General features: G+C 36.7%; 2 protein-coding genes across 2 annotated transcripts in view; one reads left to right on the forward strand and one right to left on the reverse strand.

The window, feature by feature from the left end:
• The window catches only part of COL19A1 (collagen type XIX alpha 1 chain), a 350,833-nt gene extending 334,705 nt beyond the window's left edge, over nt 1-16,128 (forward strand). The window contains exons 50-52 of the mRNA XM_040473872.1: nt 202-330; nt 7,408-7,485; nt 7,663-16,128. Coding sequence (XP_040329806.1) covers nt 202-330; nt 7,408-7,485; nt 7,663-7,790 — 335 coding nt within the window. The 3' untranslated portion in view covers nt 7,791-16,128. The remainder of the gene's footprint in view (nt 1-201; nt 331-7,407; nt 7,486-7,662) is intronic.
• A 372-nt stretch (nt 16,129-16,500) lies between these two features.
• The window catches only part of COL9A1 (collagen type IX alpha 1 chain), an 87,455-nt gene continuing 85,453 nt past the window's right edge, over nt 16,501-18,502 (reverse strand). Inside the window, exon 38 of the mRNA XM_040473873.1 lies at nt 16,501-17,434. Coding sequence (XP_040329807.1) covers nt 17,250-17,434 — 185 coding nt within the window. The 3' untranslated portion in view covers nt 16,501-17,249. The remainder of the gene's footprint in view (nt 17,435-18,502) is intronic.

Genomic DNA, 18,502 nt, shown 5'->3' on the forward strand with positions numbered 1-18,502 from the left:
TCAGACAACTTTGTACAATCCAGTTTGTTTGACCAATCAACAAAACAACTCTCAGCAGTCAGGCCAGTTAGTAAATTAGATGCACTTAAATTGAAAACCAAATAAGATTGTTTTTTGTTGAATTTCATGTAAAAAAATGAAAAATTTTGATGTAAAAATATTTGTATTACATGCTGTATTTTTTTTCTTTCATAAATGAAGAGAGGATGGCTGTGTTCCTATCTCAGCTCAAGCTGCCAGCAGCAATGTTGGCTGCTCAAGCTCACGGGAGGCCTGGTCCACCAGGAAAGGATGGATTACCTGGGCCACCAGGAGACCCTGGACCTCAAGGTAAGTTTTCAGATACAATATTTATTTACCAGCTTTTTAAAGCTCAGTAGTTAGAACATGTTAATCACACTTAAAGCAAAAATATATGTGTATCTATGTATCTGTATAATATATATTATATATATACATTACACAAACATAGGTAATGAATAAATATAGACTATTTTGTTAATATTTGACATTCTAGTAGTCAATTTTTAACTATTACTATGTCAAGCTTAAAACTGACTAATAATTACCTGCTAATATAAATGTATTTTGATAATAATATTTGTTATAAGAATAACACCAACAATGTGGGCTTATATATCATTATTTTGTGGGAATCAGCATTGTTTATGCCTCCCTGTTGATGTAAGTTGGACAACAAGAATCATTGTAGTATCTTGAAGAAACTGAGGAAAGGGTCTTACGAGATGCTACTGTAAGTAATGATTTAGGTCCAAGTAAAATTTTGAGAAACGTTAGAATCCTTCTTAATATGGTTTCTAAAAATTTTTAAAGCAAAACTTCACTAAATTGGCAAAAAATTATTGTTCCGCTGATGACAGCTTGACCGAAGACATGATTTTGAACATAGCTTGACTAAAGCTCGCAAGGCCATTTTCTATAAATACGGTTAGCAATTGGCAGAGAGGCCAAATCAGCCCTGTTTAGGGGATCCGCAATTCTGATAAGGAAATTTTAAATCCAGTGAGTACATACCATGAAAGATAAAACCAGGGAAACTCTTCTTCCTGTGTTACCATGGAGGAGCTCAAGTTTGTGTAAAGGAGAAAACAGAGGTGAACATCAAAACTACATAGGAATACATTCCAAAATACTATATATACAGAGAATTCTTTTTCTTTCAGTAGTTCACTGTCCTTCCTACTGCTTCTCTGTAACATGAGTCTGGTTTTCCTTAGGAAGTGCCCAAGTGATTGACAGGCCCCTCCGCCCCTAAAAGAACAATAACTATATCTCTAATCACAGGGTCTGTTAGAGTGTTACCCTTCAGTCACAGCTGACAAGGCTTTTGGTTTACTTAGCACAGTGTAAAACAACAGTAGCATCATTCTAGTTCTCCTAAACTAAACAGAATATTCTACCTTTCCCTTAGATCATAGAGAGTTTTGGCCAATAGTTGGAAGAATATGTATAGAATCAGGTGTGGCCTTCCGTGTGTACATGGTTGTGTGGTGGGTATTTTCTTACCTTTCACTAGTTGGGTCTGTTCTGAAGTCATAGTCTATGAACCTGGAACAAAGAGCTTGAAAGCCCAACTAAAGATGGGTGATGTTTCAAGCCACGTGATGGATAAGAACTGTTAACACCAATAACAGAAAAAATATGGACTGCTGTTTCAAACAGTTGTAGTTTGAGAGGACAAGAACATAGAAAAATCTGAATTATCGAGGAAAATAGTTCAGGAACTGGAGTCACCTATCCACACAAATACCTGTGTCCAGGCTCCCTCCCCATGGGAAGGCCCATCTGGAAGACTCAGTCAGAAGCAATGCAAAGTCAGCCATGTCAGTGAAGCTTTTGGAAAAAGACTTCTATTCACCAATCTACTTACCTTCCCTTTGGCAGAAGATTTCTGTGGGATCTATTTTGCTTAAGAAATCTTCTAGACTACTTCTACTCCTGATAAGGCTTTTGGATGCAATGCTTGAATTGAAAGGACTTCCCCACATGATTTCCAACTTTTTTAAAACCAGCATTTAGTCAAATTGACAAAACTTGTGCTCGTCCCTGAGCACATATACCTAAAATTGACAAAACTTGGTGTCCCACTGTGGAGTTTCTGGTAACAGACAATATCTTTGTAACTCAGGTGCCTCCTCAACTTTCATATGATAGCTCCTTTTTAGTATTTGTTAAATTTGCTAGAAAGGCAGCAGAAAAATACAACTTACATAAAATGGGTTCATTTTTTTTTTCAACGTTTATTTATTTTTGGGACAGAGAGAGACAGAGCAGGAACGGGGGAGGGGCAGAGAGAGAGGGAGACACAGAATCGGAAGCAGGCTCCAGGCTCTGAGCCATCAGCCCAGAGCCTGACGCGGGCTCGAACTCACGGACCGCGAGATCGTGACCTGGCTGAAGTCGGACGCTTAACCGACTGCGCCACCCAGGCGCCCCGTAAAATGGGTTCATTTTTAAGGAATATTTGCCTATAGTCATGCTATGCTGATAAAGCCACCAAGAAATCTTGCTGCAAAAAAGAAAACAAGAGGTGCCATTTGATTTTTGGTGTCTCTCCAAGGGTTCATAAGTAATTGAAGGGTTTTTCTCTGGGAGAGAAATAGACATGAAGTGTTGAGAAGATGAAGTTCAAAGTTTTGCTGTGCCTGATTTAAAAGTTTTCTCCAAAAGAAAAGAAATAAAATGCATATAAAACTGTTACCCTAGTATCCATTGCAGGCATCAGATGCTGTTGGCTGAATTAGTCCTCTTCGTGACACACCATGATTGAGTTTGAGAAAAGAAGGAAGTGAGAAATGCAGCACAGAAAGGGAAAGAAAGTGTGGGCACCAAGCACAGCACAGCGTGTTCTGCCCACTCATGGATTCCGGTTGATGGTGGCTCTTCTGAAATTTCCAAGGGACTTTTTTTTCAGTATTTTTTTAGGAAAGAAATCCATTTTCACTTAAAATGAAGTGGTCTGGGGGCACCTGTGGTTCAGTTGGTTAAGCATCTGACTCTTGATTTCAGCCCAGGTCATGGTCTCAAGTTTCATGAGATCAAGCTCCACACAGGGCTCTGCACTGACAGTAAGGATCCCATGTAGGATTCTTTCTCTCCTTCTCTCTCTGCCTCTCCCCAGCTCATGTTGTCTTTCTCTCTCTTTCAAAAGTAAATAAACTTAAAAAAAAAAAAAAATCAACTGGTTTGTATTGGAATGTGTATGTAGAATGAGTGCTTTGCCATCTTACTATTTTAAGAGCAAGACAGAAATTTAAAGGGGTCTGCCGAGTTTCCCATGTCTGTCCTGAGAAGTAGGAGACATGCAGAGAGCAATAAGAAGGTTGATGCATATGTTCAACTAGTATGTTAAGTACTCCATCCTAGTTAAAAAAAAAAGGGAGGTAATTCTCCTACCGTGATTCGGAGAATGAAAACTTGTGGATCCTCTTGGTGCCCTGGTCTTCTTGCAGTGAAAATAGAAACCACCATGATTCTGAGTTGAGACACTTCATTTGCATTTTCCCTGAATCCCCAAAGAGGGTGATTGTTGACGTCTTTTTAATTCAAAAGCGTTTCCAGACAGATTTATATCTTAACCATCCCGTGGGATTCAGATGATTGCCTCCCCTCTGCGCACTGAGAGAACTTTTCTTGGTGTTCATTCCCACTTCAGATCTGTGGTGTAGGGCCTGATTGCTTGTGCACCAGGGGTGAGCAAGGAAGTGCCACACTAGGATCAGAGAAGCCTGAGTGGCATGATCCAGCTGGGTTTCCATATACAAACAAGAGAGGCGAATATTCCTAACAGATCTTATCCTCCTGGGCAAGTTTTATGAGAAAGAAATTTATTTAAACTTTTTCCAAATCCAACTGATTCTCCACCTCTGTGAAAATTCTGAAGGGCAGATGCTACACTTTAAAGCCCTATTCATTTCAGAAAGAACCCCACCCGGTGAGTAGATGTGGAGTTAGCAGGAGGAAACAGATCCAGCCACTCCATGTGTCTCCCATCCATTTTGAAAAGACACTATTGGGAATGGTTGTTCTCACGTTTGAACTTTTAAAGCTTTGCTGTTATTGGTTTATAATGAAGAAAGCCTTCTGTTACTTGTCAGCCAGTGACCCACAGCATAGTTCATTTGACTGATACAGATTTGACCTTTCAGATTTTGTAGCGGTAAGGGCCTTAGGAAATGGGAGGCGTGTGTGGCAAAATCACTGAGGGGCACTGTAGTCAGTGAGTAGGCTGGGACCGAGGAGGCTGAATAGCTTGTAAGGTGTGCTGCAGGGCCCCACATGAAGAATTGTTCCCCCCGCCAAAATGTTGGAAACACTTCATGGCCCCATTTGTCCAGTACACATACAGATGCACAGCTGGGGTTGACACAGAAATCTCTACTGAAAATACATGAAGTCTATCATCCAAACTACAACAAGCACCAGGTTTCTTGAATGACTACTATATCTAGATGCTGTAGATTAGGACACTTCTTTGTTTTCTTTTCCTACATAAGTTACAATGATATCACACTGTCACCTGCAGTTTTATAGGCCATGAAAATACATATCCATTGACAGAGCTGCCTTTTATTTTTTTCCAAATTTCAAGAGAGGCCTAAAGGGGTAAAAAGCTTAATTCTAGAAAACAGGAAAGCTCTTATGGACTTTATTAGCATTCCTATCTGAAGTTTTGTTGTGAAATAATTATAAAGTAAGACCCTATGGCTTTAAGGCAGCCTTCATAAGAAACTAGCTTGAGACCTTATTAGGAAATATGAGAATAAAAGCTCTCATGTGCTTGTACAATTCAACAGCAATAGTAGATAGTTACTAACCTAATGAACTGAGAGCTTTGTAGAAATAAATCATTGCATTTGACAGGAGAAATGTAAATGTTACCCTATTATATAAATACGCGAATTACTGTTTCTTGTTTTGTGATACTATATGCCCTGAAATCCACATGGAAAAATAAATTTTTGCATTATATTAAAATATGATAGCTGAATTTGAGTGTGTAGGTTTTAGCAGATATGGTCTCCATTTGGAATTGTGTTACAGTCTTGTTAATACACTTCGTAATTAAAAGTCATAATTTTTTTTCTTTCTTCCTCATTTCTTTAGCCTGTGGTCTTAAGCACTTACTGAAATAACTTAAGGGTCAACTTTTCAATCTTTCATAATAGACCAGGATGAATATACCTCATGTAACAAATGTTATTTTACTGTAGAAATGTCTAAATAATGGAATTGGAAGAGTGCTTTCAAATGACCCTAACTATAAGCATTCTTCCTTGTTGTTCACACAAATTAAATGAAAGTCACTTATGTAAAAGAAATTCTGGTAATATTTAAAATTTGAATATGTATCAACTTAAAATATCATGCCACATGTTCCAACCACTATTATTTCTCAAATCTAAGATTGTATTGAATATCTATAACACTTTTCAGGTATAAACGTGTGAAAATTTCCCACTGGATGTATTTCCAATATGCATCTCAAAATATGTTCAAATTACTTACTGTTCAATTACTTACTTACTTCTTTTCCACTGTTTTCACATTTATGATCTTGTGATACCTCCAAAGTCAAAAAATAATGGTGTGGGGATTACATTGCTAATATTATTTCATTTATAATGTATACACTGCATGGTCAATGAAAAATGAAGATGGTAACCCCAAAACTGATGTCTAATTCTCAAATTATTGGAAATAATTTCTTTTACATACTGCTCATAGAAAACATTAAAATTTCTCCTCTTACTATATTTTGCTGTAATAATACACCTTTACAAAAAGGCACAACTAGGTCAGGACCTACTTTTCCTACTGAGATACTCTCCTTATTATCTTTGTTGTATGTTTGCATGTTTCTGCATGACAGCTTTGTTCATTTGGGACTAAGAGTTGTCTTTAAGTTGTTGTTTAAGTATGGAAAGTTGGAAATGAAACTATTTACCATCATCGTGAAACTCTTATAGCCACAAAACCTTTTCATCAAACAAAGACTTACATGGATGCCAATATACAAAACACAGATAAAAAGTGTTTTATGCCATTTATTTATTATTTATTTATTTATTTATTTATTTATTTATTTATTTTACAATTTGATCTCTCTTGTTTTAAGTACAGTTGACACAACAATGTTATGTTAGCTTCAGGTGTACAACATAGTGATTCAGCAAGTCTCTGCATTATGCTGTTCTCAGAACAAGTGTAGCTACCATCTGTCACCATATAACACTGTTACGATACCATTGACTATACTCACTATGCTGTACCTTTTATTCCTGTGACTTACTCTTTCCATTACTGGAAGCCTGTATCTCCCATTCCTGTCCACCCATCGTGCCCATTCTCCCACCCCTCCTACCACTAGCAACCATCTAGAACCTACCTCTAGAACCAGTTTGTTCTCTGCACTTATAGGTCAGATTCCACTTTTGTTTGTTTAGTTATTTATTTGTTTTGTTTCTGATATTCTACATGTAAGTGAAATCATGTGGTATTTGTCTTTCTGCTTTATTAAAGCAGAGATAAGGGCTCCCAGAGGCATAAATTCCTCTGCATTCGTCTAGCTCAGGTGACAACAAGTACAATCAAGAATAAGAATGATTTTATCTTAATATGTATACAGATCTTAGACCTAGTTCATTTTGGTTAAAGAATCTTAAATTGATGAAGTGAGCTTAGATGAATCCCTTAATGTCCTTGCTTTCTAAAGAACTACTGGGACACCTATGTTAAAACACAAGGTTGCTGTTTTAACTTTCCTTAGAAAGCATGTAATGTCGTTACAGTAAGTAATTTGAACAAAGACCTGATTTGTCCTCTCCCGACTTCTGAGATTGCTGGATTTAAATATACTCGCACTCTTACTGTCATTTATTAAAATCATGAATTTTTGTTCCTTTCATTCCCTTTAATTCTTGGACTAAGGTCCACATTCTTGTTGTCATATCATCTTGTCCTCATATTAAGCAAACTCTTTCAGTACACTTCTTATATTTAGCCTGTACCTACCCTCCAGTCAGAATTCTTATTGGAAAGGTTCACGCACCTTGTCATAGCTATTTGAAAGATGATATGAATGATTGATCTGAGTTACTTAGGTATCATTTTCAGTGCCAAAAATCTCACCATCCATAGTTTGACTAGCTGGAACTTGTACAGTAGCTGCATATTTCTAAGATCCTTGTTGCCTATTGCACCTAGTCTGTTTGACTTGTAAGCCTAAAATGATTATAATGCAAAACAGATAGCCAATATGCTATGTATGTTAAGTGAAGGAACAACATAAATATTATAGACTAACAACATGATTCTTGCACGCGCTCTGTTGCCATAGAACACTCTTACTTCTTGTGTCTCTCTTTTTATGTATCTCTCATTTAGGCTACCGAGGACAGAAAGGAGAAAGAGGGGAGCCTGGAATTGGGCTTCCAGGGAGCCCGGGTCTTCCTGGGACTTCAGGTAATAGTGATATTATCTTCACAACACAAGCAAGCCTCTAAAAACAGGAACCACACCTTCTCGCCTGTGGCCCATATATGTTGCTACAGGTGAAGTTGAATGACCCGTGTTGGTTGGAGTGAGGGAGGAAGAGCCATAAGTGATCTGCATTCTGATGGGGGTCTTTTATTTCATTAGCTCCGGGTTTGCCAGGCTCACCAGGTGCCCCAGGTCCCCAGGGCCCCCCAGGACCTAGTGGAAGATGTAATCCAGAAGATTGCTTCTATCCTGTGTCTCATGCCCGTCAGCGGACAGGTGGGAAATAAACACACCTGAGGAAGACTTGGCATTGGAGCTATCGTAATACTGTCAAACCCTCATGATATATGGGTGGCTTTTTTTATTTGTTTTTGGTAGGCCAGACATTAAAAACAATCGGAATCCTATTCTTATAGTAATTGGGATATCAGCATTTTTAGCTTTTCCCAAATTCATTCCATATGTTTTGCTTCACCACTGCTATGATTTTCATTCAGGATCTTCTATGAAAAACACAAGCAAATCTTGTCATTAGTTCTTCTTCTAGATGAAATTACATCTTATGATTTAGTAGGCTGATGGTGATGTACATTTTCTAGTCTCATCAACTTGTATTTGGCCTTTGATTTCTGAATTTTAAGGTTTCAGACTTAAAGTTTTCTTGGGGCTTACATTTACCATCATTGCTAAAGATTTCAACTTTTTTGACATACTGCATTGCTTCTGCTCAATGTTTTTTGACTACGTTTTGTAGCCAAAGAATACTTGTACCACCTTCTATCCATCCTGCTTATGTGGAGAAATAGGTAGGCGATAAGAGCTTCACTTCATAACTCATTTTGGAAGAAACCCAGGAGGCTATTTTATCAGGGAGCTCAAAACCTACCATAGCCAGCTACTGAAATGATTTTGTTAATTCTGTATAATGAGCTCAGTTCAAAGCAATCACCACTGGCATGAATACGTACTGCATGAAAAGAGGGGAACAAAGTCCAATTGTACAAGAGTTCCACAAGAAAAGCCCAACACTGCAGTCTCTTCACTGAGTTTCTCATTTGGGAAACAAAAGGCTGTTTTCCCTAAGAGGTGTTTGATGGTGAAGGCATCAAGCTGTCTTTGGTACCTTTGAGGCTAAATGGCCTAGCAAGGTCTTTGGGCCCTTGTATCCATTATCGGTTCCAACCGGATCATTCTCAGATTTTAAGACAAGAACTGGCCATCAGAACAAAGGACGGGATTTGTGGCACTTGGGAAAGAAACCCCTTGGCCTAGAGGATGATTGTGTGGTGTCTGCAGATGTGTATTGAGGAGGTGACGCCCAGAAGCTCTTATGGAGAAACTGTTCTCCAGAGGCTGCGGAAAGAGGTACAGGGCGGCAAAGGAAAGCCATGGGACCGGATATGCAAGTAGCACTCAGACCAAAGAGTTAGCAGTAACTTCAGGGGAAACAACAGGCACTGTAAAGACCAAGTCCTCTGACAGGGAATGACGGTACAGTGATCACCAACCCAGATACTTACTGAATGCTATTTTTATTGCCTAGCCGTCCATTATTTTGAGAGGCTGAAGACAACTGATTTTCTAAAACATTGGACATGAGGATGTTGCCGAAATCTAAGTAGTGGGTCCCACAGATGCTGTGAGCAGGATACCCAGAGTCCTCCTGCCACAGAAATGAGGCCCCATCTCTTCAAACAGCAGTGCAGATTCCAGTTTGGCTAAAACAGGCTAGAATGGTTGCTTTTACGTATTAATTGAAAAATGAATTTAGAAAGGTGAGCCCACTGAAATTGGAAAAAGCTGTGAACGGGGTTGTGTAGGGAGGCTTTTGTTCAAATGCACCCATGATTTGAACTGGTTTTCGTTATAGATGAACGAACCGCTGGTCAGGCCCTGTCTACATGGCTGTGCGTACATACAGCCTTCTAGCTATTTCGTATCGAATTATGTTGTATATTTAAATCCCAAGTTTGTTTCTTTTATTCTCTGAGGTTATTTTATTTATTTCAAATGCTTTTAACTTTAAATTGATTTTCTTCTTCATTTTCTTTCCTGTGCAATACCTACAATGGTGCTGTGTTTTAGACTTACACAATTGGAATATACATTTGCATTTTCTTAGTAAAATGATACTTTATCCCTCCAAAAAATGTATACAGACCCAAAATCTGGTGCTATGTGTATATCTTGAGCTTTTAATTTGTTGAACTTTAATTTTTTGAATTTTCTAAAAGCTTACAACTCCTCTGCCGCTCCTTAATGTACTTGAATTTGTCATGAAGCTACACATTTTATATGTTTTCAAGGATTATTTTTTCACATTGATTAATAGGTTGTTTATCCTTTTGCCTCTTTGCTAATCCAGAAGTACTTATTTTAGTGTTTTCATGTCTTCATGAACTTTTTTTTGCTGATGGTGATCAATGTATTTTTCTTTGTTTTCTTTGAGTCTAACATATGCGTAAAAAGACTCAGTTCATTTTCTTGTTTTATAAATTCTGTTCATTTTTATTCCACAGAATATGTCATGCATCCTTTCTTACAAATTGTATATTTAGGAACCTTTCTTTTTTTAAGTTCCGTTAATGCTGAGCTGATTTATTACTGTTTCAAGAATTTGGATTTATTCAGGTGGTTTAAGGGGTATGGGGAATGTCATGTCATATGATGCATATTACAAAGTAGAGTTCATTGATTCAAGCCCATTTTTTTTATAACTGCTGCATGACTTAATCTACCTTTGGCATAAGTAGAGAAATGGGACTGTGTCCACATGGAACGAGCCCCTCTCACCCTACCGTATCATTTACCTGCCAACGCTTGTTCTTGTCTCACATGATCTGCAACCAAGAGTGACGAAAATGGCTGGGCCCAGCTAATACACCAAATGAAGTGGACATATGGCAATTGCCTAATTCCCTTAATATTAATAAAGTGGATAATTAAGGCCTCAAAGTAGGGTGGGAAATTTTCCCCTAAATAACTTGGTGGTTGCAAACTCTCTTACATCATTATGTTCCATTCCAAAGCATTTGTTATTTGTTTACTTTCAGAAGATGTCAGTAGTGTCCACAGCAGGGAAGAAGAATTACCAGATGTCCTGAATTAGCTCTTGTTTAGACTCCAGAGTAATTATAGGTCATGATGACAGTTAGTAATTAAAACTGGGTTTGCTCTATATAAGTATGTTTGGATTCCAGTGTAACATTTTATACCAAGATCAGTTAACACTTTCAGATAGAAATCTTTCCATGCAAAGAACAAGATATGATTTCAATTAATATTCATAGCCTTTGGAATCTAAAGAAAAAGGAAGAATGATTCATGAGTGTGTTCATTGTTCCTTCCTATTGAGGACATTAACTATTTTTTACTAACCATAAGAGAAACACAGCCAGTCTTAACCTTTGAAATCTTTCACCATGTGATCACAGTAATTTAATGACTTTAACCCCATATGCTTATTTCTCTACTTCATGATGTTGTTGAAATACAATTTTTGTCATTTATTGTAGAGATTAAGTAATTATCTTAAGATATGTTGTAAAAAGTGTCATTTGATGTTTGGATTATAAAATATTTTTTTATGAATATGTTTTAGGAGTTAAATAAGATTTAGCTTTTCTGCAGTCTTTCTCATCTGTTGAAAACCTGTGATATACCTCCTTTTGTCCACAAGATGGTGTTTAAAGCAGTTTGAATCAGAAGAACTGAACAGACTTGCAGAAATACAAGGCTAGAAACAGTTTAGTGGACAACTGAATCAGACCCTTGCCTTTGCACTTGATTTTTCTTTACTTTTGTAAATAATTTCTTATTAATTTGTGTTTTGTTCATTTGTTTTGTTAATTTATATTCTTCCTCATTTTAAGTATCTTTATGAAGAAGGCACAATAACTTTTGACTCCTTGGCTATTTAGATTTTGTTTCTTAAGTGGATTTATATACCTGGTTAACTTGCAACTTTACTATTTGTAACTTTAGTTTGTATTCTACCCTCATATTTTAGTGATTAACATGAAAACACCTAAATACCCATCCTACTTTTTAGATAGAATACTCTCTTTTGACAGAAGTAAAAAGCATTTAGCTTATCACGAGAAGTAGACTATTTATAAAATTACACGTCTGAATCTCCTTATCATTCAAGGTACTTAACATTTTTTAATTTAACAATTAGAGTTGTATAATGTTTGTATTTTTCTAGAAATATATCCCTATTTACAAAAGATAAGGAATGCTATTTTTCAAATTACCATTTTAATTTTCCTAAACACTAGTAATAATACCCTGAGACTGAGAATTTCTAGGTTAAATTATGTGCTCAAGTTTTTTCAGTGAATTCTCAGAATATTTTGAAGATTAGTTCATTGCTTTTGTTCTTAATTTTTTTTTTCACATTGCCTGTGCTCACCTTCTTAAGACACACAAGTGTTTATTGTTCTCGCTTCCCAATGTTCTTTTTTAGTACTTTAGTGTTAAGGGGTATACTCCCTCCCCTTACCTCTATTATACCTTTTCCTCTCACAGAGACTACCCAGGCTTCTAAGAGGAGGAAATGAGGAAAAGAATTGAATTTGTATCTTTTATGCCTTGGTACTTCTAAGTGACTTAGCCCGTTGAATTCATTTACTAGTTGGCTGGCAGTGGGAGCATTAATTTTTTTTTTTTTTTTAATTACTAACAGACTCAGGAAACAAGACACATGGATGTCTTCAGTTTTACTGTGTGCTGTAGCTGGAGCTATAATCAAACATTTTACTCGACAAAATCATGCTAGACTAACTGGTCAGTCTAAACTGAGTGAAGAACCAGTTGAGCACCGAAAAAACTCACTCAGACAAGCAGACCCAGAACAGCAAAAATTTACCTCATAGATAGGTCGGTTTATAAAACCAAAGCTAAGTCTAAGAAAATTAAATGGAAAAACTTTCATGTTCAGATAATAGAAGATTGAGTGATACATGGTACAACTCAAGGAGTTAGCTACTTGCTTCACGAATTTGTCAAAAGTGAATTCTAATAAAGTAGGAGATTTCATTACACTTATGGGGTAGTTCAATGAGAATTAAGTTTATCAGACGGATGTGTGCCATTTGACCATAATAAGCTTATGGGTGTAAAGATGCTAATTAACTTACAATTTTTTTTTTATTTTTCATTTTGCTGTATTATTTAAAGTATATTTTAGGGATAAATATTTTTCAATGTATTAATTGTATTTAAATTCAGATTGTCTTATGGCATATTTTATAACTATTTATTTTTAAAATACTATTTAGGGTATATTTGTTCCCCATTTTGTTCTCTAGCTTACCTCATCTAACTATTTAAGATTTCATTTGACATATTCAAGTTAAGTGGAATGGCACCAGTTTCATTCCAAATCCCACTTGGATATAATGCTTTGAGGCCTTGATTCCTATATGTTCATGATACCTAATGAGCTTTTCGCTTATCTTAGCAATAAACGATTTGACCCTAAATCAGGGAATTGTAAGGTGCAGTTATTAACATCATTTCTACTCTTCCCCACTTCTTGTGGCTGAAGCTCCATACCTCAGCTCCATTCTGCTAGGTCTCAACCACACGGATGCCCCCCAAAAGCACTTACATACCAAGTGTGAGCCACACAGATGTCCAGGGAACCTGTAATTGAACTATTGCAGGGCTCATGTTTATACCATGCTAGAAATTATGCTTTTGTTTGTCATAAGAACCAGTGCTTAGCTCACAATAATTAAGTTTATTACCCATCTCCCTGGCAGCTCATAAAAAGCCTGGTCTAATGATTGCGAATAAGAATAATAAGCAGAAACAAGTCAGAGAGCAATCCGTCCTTTGCAGCTTTTGTCCCACAAAGTGATCTTCTCACTAAAATCACTTAAGACTCATTGATATAGAGGGGTCTGAGCAAGATAAGAAATATCACAGTTAACTTTTATGACAAATATAAGCTCTTACATCATTAGTGATAAGGCAATAGGCAATAAGTTAAATACATAGCATGTTTCCTCAACAGAGATTAATCACATCAAAATATGCCAGTGGATTTTTATGTTTGCTTAGACTGGAAAATGATTTACATAGTTCTTAACTATTCTCGCCTTCAGGTCCCCTTATGACGTAATAAATTAACCAGGTGCTCTCTAAGGAATATTCTTAAGTCTTTTGACATACACATTTTCAACCTGGAGGACAAAGACAAATTCAAATAAATGTTGAAAAGAAAGGTAGTTTCTTGAACCCAACTGCTCTCATTTGTTCTCTCTCTCTCTCTAGTTATTTTTAGAAAACTTGAGAGTAAGATGTAAAAGCATGTTAAGGAGAAAGTTAACATGGGTTGCCATTTATTAAGACTAAAGATATGATCAGTGTCCTCTTTCTGATGTCTGGATCTAACAAATATGTTACACTTCCCCTAGTTAATCATTTAAAGAGCATTTGAGCATGTGTATTTATAGTCATACATTACAATGGATAACCAATTTTGATTTAATATTTACTGAATTATATGCATTTAATACTGTCATGTCCCAGATCATAAGCTCACTAAAAAAGATGAAGTACACAATTGAAAAGCATTTGTTTTACTCAGTGAAACAAAAGGACTCGACCTACATTACTGAGCACAAATATTCTTTATTAAAGATATTTAAAACCATTTATGTCCATTGCAAAATTTGTAAATGGCAAAATCACTAGTTTGCTAATTTTTTCTTATTAGTACATTTTCACTCTTTTTGTCAGTACTAACAGAAAAAAAAGCAATTCTCTTGGTATTTGGTATAATTTTATGTATTTTTAGTGATCTCCCTATTTTGGTTTATTTTAAAATTCAGGGATATTATATGTCAGAAACTGTCATAGCCAAAAAATCAAATAATAGAGGTGATCTTCAAAACTAGGGATCTATATTAGCTTATTTCAGGTGGCAAATAAATCAGATCTTACTAACGATGTTTAAGCATAGCAATATTCGTTTAGACAGATTGACATATAAAGTGCCTATAATCGAATCAATCACATAACTCATATGACTACTCATTCATATTCTTCTGCTACTCAGAAGTCACTTATCCCAAACCATGCCAGTGAATTTATGTGCTCAGTCAACCTGGAAAGTGATTTCCATAGTTCTTAACCAACCTGTCAGGTATTGGGGATGAAAATCATATCATAATGCCATAGAAGCACTGACTAGAATTAAATCAGAAATCATTTGCCCTTGAGTAACATGCCAGTTTGCAACCAACCTTAATTATTCACAGACTCTTCTCTCAGTGAGTGCTCTAGGTGACACTTCACCCAACTTTTAAAAATATCTCAAAGAGGCTTGGAAATTTCTATTTTGCTAGAGAGAGCTATTTGGCTTAATTAAATATTTATCAACTCTAACTTTCATAGAATTTGCTGGATGCTTTTCTTTGCAATTTCTCAGACAAGTATTTACTGCTTCTGTAAACTATTTCACTTAACTGAATTTACAATGGATTGTTCCCACCATTTGGAATGTGCTAGTTTTGCATAATCTATCTGTTAAGTGGTTGTTTCCAGTATCGCTTGTGGTATCTGTGGAGCTTGTTGTACAGCCTTTTATATATCAAGTTTGTAAAACAGTTGAATGATCTGCTCTTTGAAATTTTATTTTTTAAAAATTTTCTTATGAATACAATATTATAGAACTGAGGAACATATTTATTTGGTTATCTAATTTTTCTTTTGTTGTATTTAATTACATCACTCTGGTTAAAATAAAACAATCTTTGTGAAAAGACAAGGCAACGTCTTTGCATTTATTTGATTAGATGTTGCAGTACCTCAAAAGGTTTGCCATTTATATGAAGATGATTTTAAGTAATTATAACAGATATCTCTATTTCCAAAAATTATTTATTCCACAGGAAGGAAAAACATCCTTCTCAGTGTGTAAATGGCACTGATTGATGTAGCCAAGTTGGAATCATTCTCCTTAAGCAATGCATGCTCAAGGCACAGAACTAGGTGCTGTAAGCAGATTTAAAGAAATCCAAATACAGGAGGGGAACGCCTGGCTGGTTCAGATGGAGGAGCATGCAACTCTTGATCTCGGGGTTGTAAGTTCAAGTCTGATGATGGGTGTAGAAATTACTTAAATAAATACATAAATCTTAAATAAAACATAAATCCAAATACAGATTACATAATGATTGATTTGGCCAAACAAATAGGGCTAATGTTTTTGAATGTATAACAAGTACACGTGAGAAAAATTGATATCAAAGATCCTGTTAGGGCTTATGCCCCATGACTTGAGAAAATTGAATTCCATAAACTAACTGAAGATATTGACTGTTTTGAGCACTGCACTATGCCCCGGGGAGAAGTTACTCACATGCACTGTGACATAAAATTAATATAGTAAGTCTGATCAGTAGTTTATAGAAATGTCTAGAAAACAGCTAGTCAATGTGACCACGCAAATATAGTAATAAAGTGCTTGAGTGGTCAGGCAATACCTATCTTATTGATAAGAATTCGGTGCTTTAGCTGAGCTGTGATTATAAAATGTCTAAGAAAAGTGGTGGAACAGAAGTCATTTTTGCAGCAGTGAAATTATGAATAGGAGGGAGCTAACAAACCATTGAAATGAAAGCAGTGGTTCCTAACCTAGAAACCAAGTGCTTAAGTGGTCTATGAAGTCTCTGAAATAGTCTACAAACATATTTGCACATATGCACTCGTGTGTTTTTCTGGGGTGATGGCCCCATAGCTTTCATTAGAATTTCAAAAAAGGTCCTTGAAGCTCTCCCCCATGCTACACACATACATACAAAGAACTGTGGCAGGGTAATGACCCCTAAGGAACAGGAAGGGCTTAATTTCTCTACAGAAACAAAGCACTAATATTATAAACATGCCTATAGAAATACCAGGAATTTAATATTTTTCATTGTACCTAAATAAGTTCAGTGACTTCTTTTCATTGAACATGATTATAAGAAAACATGCAAGAGCTTAAGAAACCATATTTATTTTTTTGGTACAACCAGAGATGTTACCTCAAACCTTGAAAATAAATAATCTTATCAATAAAACTTACGAATGGCAGGATATTAAAATTCCTTCTTTGCTTTCACATAGAAGAGCTGAAAAATTAATGGGTTTGGGATACAGTACAGTTTAACAAAAATCCAGGCTGCCTACGAAAACCAGCAAGTGATGTACGGAAATTGTTGCATGGGGCAGAGCACATTCTTGCTGCTCCCAAGAGGACACATTGATGGGAATTTTAAGCACCAATTCTATTGACTGCAGTGAGGTTTCTTCAGAATTAGTCTGCTAATCCTCTGTATAGCTGAAATGATAATCTGAGAACAACATCTAAATGAAAAATGAAAATAACTACTACAACTGAGGTAAACCAAACAGTTGTTTTTGTTTATTGGCACAGTGGCCCATGATAGATCACATACGTATAGCACACTAAAGTTCAAGATCCTGGGAATGGGATTATAAATTTATTTAAAGGGAGGGTTTTAGGTTTTCTGATTTTTTTTGTATCCGATGATTCTGCTGTCTCCTCTCCAAGAAAAAAGAAAGGATTTATTGAATAGCACCATTGTTTTAAATCTGTCAAATAAGACTTATGTAATAACTTTGAAGGTAATGCATTGTTGTCTTTTGCCTCAGCTTCGGTGGTGTTTCCCCTCCAAGCCCCTTTGCCAGGCATTGTTTATGCAGACAGCCACGCAGCACTAAGCTTTTCACTGATCAGGCCCTTTGATAAATGCTCGTTGACCAGCCTGCATGGTGCAGGAGGCTGGCTCACAAAAACCAGGAGGCCCAGGAGGTCCCGGGGGGCCGGGTACACCAGGAATTCCTGCCACCCCAGGGGGGCCTCGCTCGCCATCCCGGCCATTCCTCCCATAGCTGGCAGGACCTGGTTCACCTGAAACACACAAATGATTGCACATGTAAACAGGAGAGCCCCAATGGCTGCAAACTAACAGATGGCACTGGACCCCCTCCCCTAGCCAGCAGTGTGCACCTAGGAGCTTAATAAGTGCTTTTGGAAATGATGAAGACATGATGTCATGTTAAAATTCTTTCACTGAACTTGGGTTTCTTAGAAATTAAAAGAGGAAGGAGACCTCAGCATCTCTAACCCACGTTTCCAAAGTTCAGTAGAGCTGAACTACCCAGTATGGTAGCATCTAGCCACATAGGTCTACTGAGTGCTGAAATGTGACTAAGTCAAATTGGGATGAACTGTAAGTGTAAAACACACCTGGACGCTTTGAAAACTCAGTGTAAAACTTTAATATGTTTAATTAATAATGTTGACTGTTATTACATGACATGATATATTTTGCAATGATAATATTTTGGACACAATTGGCTAAATAAACTGTATTATTAAAATTAATCTCACCTGATTCTTATGACTTTGTTAATGTGGCTACTAGCAGATTTAAAATTATGTACACAACTCTCATTGTGGCTCACATTATATTTTTCCAGTGGCATCATCCCTAATAAGTGATCAATCTCCAGACAGTGAGTAGAAGTATATAGGTCAGGGGTTAGAACAGGATTTAGAGGCAGAAAGATAGCCTTAAGTTCTTGCTCTGCCATTTGTGAATGGGGTGACATTAGCAAGTCACTAACCTCTTAGTTTCTTCATCTACAAGACAGGATGATGCTTCCTTAAAACTAAATTCCAATGCCTGAAAGCATCTGATACATAGGGGCTATTATTATGTTCATGAGGATATCACTGATTGATGTCTTTTAGAAGCATGTGCAGGGCACCTACAAAGTTCCCAGATGATTTCCCATCAGGGGCTAACCCCTACATGAACTTTATTATGGCCTAAGTTCCTCAGGAGCATTTTTTCCCTTTGTCACATTCAAAGGTTGTTTGATCACCCCGTGTGGCATGTTCTCTGAGGCATGGCACCCAATACAGAGGGGAGTTTCTGCTGAATGTTTACCCACCCCATCACATCAGCAGTGC

The sequence above is a fragment of the Herpailurus yagouaroundi genome, unplaced genomic scaffold, assembly GCF_014898765.1.
Source record: "Herpailurus yagouaroundi ecotype Mexico unplaced genomic scaffold, PumYag 139, whole genome shotgun sequence".
Taxonomy (NCBI): Eukaryota; Metazoa; Chordata; class Mammalia; order Carnivora; family Felidae; genus Herpailurus; species Herpailurus yagouaroundi.